Source organism: Sinocyclocheilus anshuiensis, unplaced genomic scaffold (genome assembly GCF_001515605.1).
Source record: "Sinocyclocheilus anshuiensis isolate Anshui unplaced genomic scaffold, SAMN03320099.WGS_v1.1 scaffold2209, whole genome shotgun sequence".
Taxonomy (NCBI): Eukaryota; Metazoa; Chordata; class Actinopteri; order Cypriniformes; family Cyprinidae; genus Sinocyclocheilus; species Sinocyclocheilus anshuiensis.
In genome coordinates, this window is record NW_015552728.1 from 75,463 (window position 1) to 83,932 (window position 8,470).

An 8,470-nucleotide genomic window follows, 5' to 3' on the forward strand; every position below is an offset into this window, starting at 1 on the left:
GGTTCGGTGCCTTGCTCAAGGGTCTCACCTCAGTCATGGTATTGAAGGTGGAAGAGAGCGCTGGTTATTCACTCCCCACACCGACAATTTCTGCCGGACCTGAGACTCGAACCAGCCACCAATAGGCCACAACTACCCTACACTTAACCTCCTGGGGTCGACGGTGGCGCTGGCGCCACCACGTGCATGTTTTACTGATAAGAGCAAAAAGAACTTAAAATGCTCGTTCATTTTTGTTTGTACACATAAGAGTAATACACCATTCGAATCTGTAAAGGGTCTACTTTTATTTGTGTACACTCACAATATCAACAAAACATTGTGCTTTTGCAAAATAAAGAAAATAAACAGGGTGTGCTTTTAATTTCAGTGACTTTAAAATTGTAGTTTTTCACTAAGCACGCATAAACGTTGTTTTCTCAAAAACACAATCACGTACATACATGCTGCTCACATATTATTGTAGCCCAGTTTGTGCTGATTACAGTGTTATTAAACTTTAGACATTCAAATGTTTGTAAGCAACTGAAAAAAGCACAAATGTCAGGGCATGTCAAAACTTTTCCAGGCCCCAAAACACCCTCGGACCCCAGTTAAACTAAAACGATTTCAAGGAAAATGAGGTTTATATGTGACATTATCCTGAATGTTCAATTTACAGTTGTGGTCAAAAGTTTACATCCCTAGAGAAACTGAAAAATGTTTACAATTTTAACCAATTATTGCCCTGATGAAGCCATTTAACATAGCAAGTGTTTATAGTCAACAAGACAAAATTATAGCTCAATTAAAAAAAAAAGGTTTGTAATTCTTTGGTTTTCCAGTGTCTTCTGATTCATTCAATTCAGCTTTTATTTTTGTCTTGTGAAATGGCTTCATCAGGGCAACATGCATTTTTACGGTCCCTCTATTTTATTAAAATTCTTAACATTTTGCAAATTCTGAAGGGTTTTGAACACAAATGTATAAAAGCAAAATTAAACCATTTATTTTGTTGTAGCTTAATACATCTGTCATGCTTGTTTTATGTTTAAACAGTCTGAAATCTCGGTTACAGTTTTTTACGTTGTCCTTGTTACAGTATCATTATACCTTTTAAGTACTGAGTAAAATTAATTAAATACATGTACTTACTATATGGTTAGGATGAGGGTTTGGTTTAGGGTTACTTGCATATAATTATGCATAATGTATTGTTATTACTATAGGAAGTACATGTAACATCTGTAACAAGGACACCGTAAAAGTGTGTCAAGTTTCTATGCCACCGTAAAGTGTTACCGAAATCTCTATTACAAACAAACATCTAATAAGCAAACCACATAAATAGATGAAGATTATTTCTTTATATAATTAAGACTGTATAACTGTTTGGGCAAATGCAGACAGAGGGACGAATCATTCATGAAAGGTTTGACTTCTTTGAATGATTTCTTCTACAGGGACCACCATCACGACCACCACAGGACAAACCACACACTGCACCACTTTCAGTTTGGTGCACAGTTACGATCCCCTGACAGTGCTCTGTCACACAGTGTTTGTCACCTCCACAGGCTGAGGACAGCGAGCGGTGGGCCGTTCACTGTGACTCTCTTCATCAGCCCTCAGCTGTGGGCCCCGAGCGAGGGGTGCCTGACACCAGCAGCTGTCTGTCTCCTCATGGGTCCGTCTCTGGAGCTCTGTCCACTGCATGGGCCGGCTCGAGTGCGTTCGGAGGGGACCGTCTGAGCAGGGCCAGTGTTGACACCACTCAGGGAAACCAACAGAGATCCAGGTCAGTTAGCTGAGAGATACAGCTCTTTATATACAACAAACCCTGGTTAACAACAGATCAGATCGATCTATAGCACAAACAAAATGCTCATTAATGTGATAGAATTTTTACAGTTTGTTCACCGTTATCATCTATGGTAAAAACCTGTTAAATGGTTAATGGTAAGTCAAAGTGCTTGTAAGTATATTACAATGGAAAATACAGATTTTAGTAATTTAGTATAACACGACTTCATTTAATTGCTTTTTTTTACTGTAAATTTACATTCAGTCTGTAAAACCTGTTGCTACTGTTTTTATATGGTAAAGTTCTGGCAACTACAGCTGGCGTTTTTAAATGTAATTTATTTTTTACATTTCAATATTTTCAAACAAAATGGAAGTTAATTTATAATAATGCACCAAAATAAAACATTTTGGCCAAAAATCTTTAAATTAGACTTTGTTTGGAATAACTAACTGAATTCTAAATATTTTAAGTCTGGCTTGTTTAATGAAAATAAAAATGCCCTTGTGATTTGTTGTTTAGTTATCTTCGCACAATGACAGCCTTGCTGGACCCTGCTCAGATCGAGGAGCGAGAACGCAGAAAACTCAAACAGCTGGAGCACCAGGTGAGATTCAGCCCTCGACTGAACCCGCAGGACCTCACTGCTGTACACATGCACCTTTATACTCCTTAAATATTCCTGAGCTCTGTAAGAATGTGTGATGTGCAGCGAGCAATTGAGGCTCAAGTAGAGGAGCGCAGACGTCAGAAAGAGAAAGAGGAGGCCGAACGGAGAGCACAGGAACAAGAAGAGGAGAGGAGGCTTGAAAGAGAGAGACAGCAACTCCAGCAGCAGTATATGAAGGACTCGGAGCGACAGAGACACAGAGAGGTAAAACACACACATACTACACAAAAATATAAAAAAAAATATATATAATAAAGGTGAGATGTAAATTCAGAAATTAGAGAGAAAAAAAATTGAGATGTGAACACTGCAATGTATGGAAAGCATGAATTCTGAGATATAAACTCTCAATTGCAAGAAAAAAGCTTTTTCAGAGTTAATGCTCTTTATTAAGAGAGAGGGATCTCTGTGCTTCACTTCTGGATATTGGTACTTTAATGGACATCTAGAAAACACAAATACTAACTCTACCCAATTTGTAATTGCAAAACTTCTTTCAGTCAATTGGATTCATCTACCCAGTGCTCTACTTCAAACAATGTACTAAACAAAGTGTGGATTTAATTGTGTAGAAATGGTTACAAATATCAGATGAAACTGTTCATGATCTTTTTTCTGCTGCACCTTGCACTGTGGCACATCCACTCCATTTACATGTATTTCAATGTGACTTCACTTTACAGCAGTAAAAACACACACAGCACAGCACAGAACACATGTTGAAGCACACTCTAGTTCTCAATAAATGGCTTGAAAGGGACATTTTTTAAGTTGTAAAAGACACAATGTTACATAGTATGCATTTCAAAAGAATAAGTAGAATGGTAGGGTCCATTTTGAGTAGTATTTTGAATATGAAAGTTGTGAAAACTATTCCAGGAGGTGCAGTCTCGTAAAACGGAGGAGCTGTATCTGAGCACTCAAAGAGCCCAAGAGGAGGCCTGTAAAGACAAACACATCCAGAGAATTAGAGACCTGGCCAAGAAAGGCCACGATGTGTCCAAACTGCTGCACAGCCTGGAAGCAGACTCCGTCTCACAGGGTAACATTTTCTCTGTATTCACAACATTTTGTGTGCATTATTATAAAGTAGTCTTTTAGCCCTTAGTGGTGAAGATGTCCCTGCTCCATCAGCCATGCTGCAGAGTCAAACCCAGAGAATGACACCTCCTTCCACAACATCTCCAAGAGAAGACACCGCTGTTCAGACAGGTTTGTTTCGTTCAAAAATGAAGATTCTGTCATCATTTACTTCTGGACTTTTGATTTCATACAACATTTCCATAGACACTCACTGACAATGGCTTTCAAGTTCCAAAAAGGAAAAGGTAAAAAGAATTATGAAAGTATAAAAGAACAGTTAAAGTAGTCCATGTGATGCACCATATTCAAAACCTCTAGAAGCCTTCAATGAGAGATGCTACAATTAAAACAGTTCATTTAGATTATTCACTAAAAATCTCAGCCAAAGCTCTCAAACTTGGTCTGTTTGTCACATTTAATCTGGCATTAGATTACAATAGGAGACAATGACGTTAAACATGCATCGATACGTCGGTTAACTCTGAAAATGGTTGTGAAATTTCGTAAATGATAATCTGATTTTGATCTGTTTCTCACACAAACTTTTCTGGTAGTTTTTCATTGTAGATGTGTCAGCTTGAACTGTTGTATGGAAAAGAGCTGAGTAAATGAAGTACAAACAGCATTTGTAATGAGAGGATGATGGCTAAATAATGACAGAATTTCAATTTGAACAAATTTAAAAAACAAAAAGTTGCAAAACGAAAGTTTGAGCATTGGCTTAATATCAGTCTGATTTTGCAGAGATGAGTGCTCCGCCTGTGAATGAGACCGTTAGAGATGCGGACAAACAATCTCCCAGAGCTGCAGGAACATGCACAGCTCCTCCAAACACTCTAAAGGGCAAGAAATCCCATCAAGGTGAGGTTAAAGCATCTGAAGAGAGCCACAGCAGAGAGCATATGTGTGCTGCACCGAAAGAAGTCAGAGCGGACCCTAATGAGCCTTACGCATGGGTCAGGAACCACAGACTGGAAAAAAGGCCCGAGTGGAACACACAGAGACCCAGTAAAGCCTTCGTCCCGGCGTCTGACCGGTACCCAGAAGCCCTGCAAAGACTTTACTTGAGTATTATTTTTTTCTGGGAACTTATGACTTTAACTTCACTACATTTGAAAGACAAATATTGTACTTTTCACTCCACTACATTTCTATCAAGATCCTCGAAGTAGAAAGTCGTTACTATGTAGCAGCTTTGAAAGTCAGTAGGTGATTTTTTTCTTCTCTAAAACGTGACTTTCTTTTTTTCAGACAGTTTATCAGTAATCACTCTTGTGGGGCTACATGAAGTGATTTCTCAGCATTTTTTGAACACTGACCAGTTGCAAATGTGATATTTATTTACAACAATGCAATAATAAGAAGTTAATATTGTGGTATATATTAGACACAATATTGTCTGATTTTGCTAAATTGTGTAAGTGAAAATATTACCTATAAAGCCACAGAAGAACTGTTGTGCGTCTCCTAATAAAACACAATAAGTGTTGGACTGAAGCAGCACTGCAGACTGTTCTGTGTGTGACATCAAAGAACAGCGAGAGCGATTAGACAGCATTTAAAATGTTTGTTTTGATGTCAAATAAGTCTTGCTGTTTTGCTTTTTTGTACAACAATAAATACGTTTTACGTACAACAATAAAACAGTGCATTGACATAAAAAAGGAAATTTACTTTTGGTACTTAAGTACTTTTAAAAGCAAGTACTTCTGTACTTTTACTTAAGTAACAATCTGTCTTTACAACTTTTACTTGTAATGGAGTAATATTTGACCAGCAGTATCTGTACTTTCACTCAAGTAATGGAGTTGAGTACTTTGTCCGCCTCTGGTCACGAACACCACCAGCAAACATGCTTAATCACAAACCTGAAGCACAGAGACTCAGGAGGTCTCCACAACTACAGGTGCAGCCTCACTTCAGCAGTAATTACAGTACTAAAAGAATAATTGATGTAATTGGAACCAGAACCATTGTTAAGTTCCTTGCAGTTCCCATCCCTGTTAATGCATGTAGTGTAAGTGTTGATGAATGCTGATATATGCATTTCAAAGTGTTGATGTCGTTTCTCTTTTCTGTTCAGAGTGAAAATCAACTCCGAGAAGCATCAGCCTTCAGTGCTGAAAGGTGAGGTTTTTTAGCCAGATTCACGTAGCTTATTTTTTTCTGATAAATTTTAATGTCACAAAATCATTTTTTTTTGCTTTTTAAAAGTACTTTTTTTTTTTTAGTAGATAAATGCATCACTGTAGTAGACTACAGTGACTATTTAGGGTCATAAATCTAAAGTAAACCAAATGTAATTTTTAGGCAAGAAAAGAACACAGTATGCCCTCTACACCACAAAAAACAAAAAAAAATCACTGATTTTATGAGTTTATTTACAGGAAGGTTATCCCTAAACATGTGATTACTGCATTTTGCAAATTAATTTTTTTTTAAATAAATGGACTTGTTTATTAAACCTTTAGACAAAAAAGTGTGTTTTTGTAGAGTATCATATTTGATATATCAGGCTTTTATGGCTCAGTTTGGTACAGGGGAATATTGAGCTCATACTCGAGGAAAAAAACAAAACACCTTTTATTCAGAGGCCCAAACTGAGCAAAAATATGCAATTTCTGCAGTTGCTGATATGAATATGGTAAGGTGCATGGTATGGTAAAATAAGATGACATTCTGATAGCTTGTAAAGTAACAGTAGCAGACTACTTACATAAAACACTTATAAATCAGTAGTCAATCTATATCACCCAATAACATGTTTTAGTAAGATATTTAAATGCTTAGTTTTATGATCAAAGCAAAACTGATTGAGAGATGCACAAATTAACATTTCTTAAAAGCCTGATTTTAACATTTGATTGATTTTTTTTGAAGACATTGTGCATAATCAAGTAATAAGTGTTCATTTTTAAATATTAACAATAAAAAGTTATTCTTTAAGATTTCACACCAAAAAGACTCGTGAAGCACAAGCTGAATGTGGATGTTTGTACAATTATACTAAAAGGCCTTTTACTTGCTAAAAAAGTATAAACTGAATGAGAGGACAGAAGGCATGTAGTAGATTATGCACAACAGGTTTTTATCAGAGAATGGGAATTATATGTAACACAATTGCAGTGAGTTGTAATAACTCTGGGACATTTCACTGAAATCTTTGTATATAATACAATACAGTGCATACTGCATACAGTTCATATCTACACCCCATCATGACAGCAAAAAACAGATTTGTGATATCTTGGCAAATTTTGAGAAAAAAAAAGTAAACACATTTTCTCTAGATATGACACTTGGAATTGAGGCCAGTCAAACCTGGAAATCTTGTCTCTTCACATCTGAGAAACTGTAGGTTTGAGGTTTTCATGTGTTTTGTGCTGAAGAGGGGCTTCTGTCTGCCATCAGCTCTGCCATCAGTCTTTCAGATCACTCGTCTCCTCTCTTACCAAGGCCTTTATCCTTGGGTTGCTCACTCAGTTTGAATGGACAGTCAGCTCTAGAAAGAGTCCTGGTTCTTCCAGACTTCTTCCATTAAAAATGGAAGCCATTGTGTTCTTGGGAGCCTTTAATATTTGTAGGTTTCTCCACATCTATGCCTTGACACAGCCCTGTCTCTGAGCTCAGCAGGCCTTTTCTTTGATCTCATGGCTTGGGTTTTGCTCTGATATGTATGTTCATGTTCAACAGTTATACCTTATATAGGCAAATATATGTGTGCTATTTCAAATCATGTCTGATCAACTGATCAACTGCACTCTAAAAAATGCTGGGTTGTTTCAACCCAACTTTGGGTCAAATATGGACTAACCCAACTGTTGGGTTAAATTTTTATGTGTTTTCTTGTGACTAAAGAGTGGATGAACATGCATTAATGTCCTTATAAAGTGTGAATCTCCAGCAGCGTGACGTCTCCTCCCGTTCCTGCAGTAAAGACCCATGTGCATCAGCCATCACAACAGTGCTCTCACCAAATGACGGAGGAGACGGGGCGCCTGCTGGTATCAGACTATGTGCCGTACATGCGCACAGACGAGGTGTATCACATGGACCCCCTCGCTCCACTCTCCAGACCCTCGACACATGAAGCCCAGCAGAGAGACACAGGTGAGGTTGAAACAACCCAGCATTTTTTAGAGTGTGAATTAGCCACAGGTGGACTCCAGTCAGAGTCTAGAAATCCCTCAGAGACGTGTCATAGCAAAGGGTCTGGATAACACTAATCTGGGCTGCGTTTCCCAAAAGCATCTTAAGCCTAAGTAGATCGTAGACCCATTGCCATCTATGGTCTCTACGATCAACTCAGCTTACGATGCTTTTGGGAAACGCAGCCCAGGCCGTGTGATAGTTAATTTTTTTCTTTTTAATAAATGTGCAGTTATCACAAATCTTGTTTCCAAATTCTATAATTTGACATGAGAGTTTACGGTGAATTGCAAGAAATGCAAAAATTGGAAAAAGCGTGAAAAAGACTGTAGTACTGTTTCCACACCTCATTATGCAGCTAAATCTTTTTCAACTGTGCTAATTACAAGAAATGTTTTTCGAGTTCCAGATCAGCACATTAGAAAGATTCCTTAAGAGTTATATAAGACAAGGTTTTCTTATTAGACTGGAGTATTGGCTGCAGGAAATCAGGCTTTACCAGCACAGCTAAAAACGTATGTTTTAAAAACTGTATTACTGTTTTTGTAGTCCAGTTAACCTTTGGTGAACAGAAAGATGAATTCCTCCCTGTAATATATATATATATTACAGTATATATACTATAGAGGACAGATCCTCATTGGGTTACATACGATGCATTCGTTACTTAAGCATGGATTCCTATTGAAATAACTATTTCTAATGTGAAAATTCGCTGAATGACAGTAACTGTAACTGCACCTTAATGCGGCAATCAGTGCACAGTATATATATATATATACACA

The 8,470-nt window shown here is 37.5% G+C and overlaps 1 protein-coding gene across 1 annotated transcript in view; it reads left to right on the top strand.

Moving 5' to 3' along the window:
- The first annotated feature begins 1,303 nt into the window (after window positions 1–1,303).
- The window catches only part of LOC107667820 (coiled-coil domain-containing protein 66-like), a 7,840-nt gene continuing 673 nt past the window's right edge, over window positions 1,304–8,470 (top strand). The window contains exons 1-10 of the mRNA XM_016459534.1: window positions 1,304–1,495; window positions 1,647–1,777; window positions 2,306–2,390; window positions 2,496–2,657; window positions 3,333–3,495; window positions 3,555–3,665; window positions 4,281–4,582; window positions 5,350–5,442; window positions 5,620–5,663; window positions 7,441–7,646. Of these exons, the coding sequence (XP_016315020.1) occupies window positions 1,427–1,495; window positions 1,647–1,777; window positions 2,306–2,390; window positions 2,496–2,657; window positions 3,333–3,495; window positions 3,555–3,665; window positions 4,281–4,582; window positions 5,350–5,442; window positions 5,620–5,663; window positions 7,441–7,646 (1,366 nt within the window). The 5' untranslated portion in view covers window positions 1,304–1,426. The remainder of the gene's footprint in view (window positions 1,496–1,646; window positions 1,778–2,305; window positions 2,391–2,495; window positions 2,658–3,332; window positions 3,496–3,554; window positions 3,666–4,280; window positions 4,583–5,349; window positions 5,443–5,619; window positions 5,664–7,440; window positions 7,647–8,470) is intronic.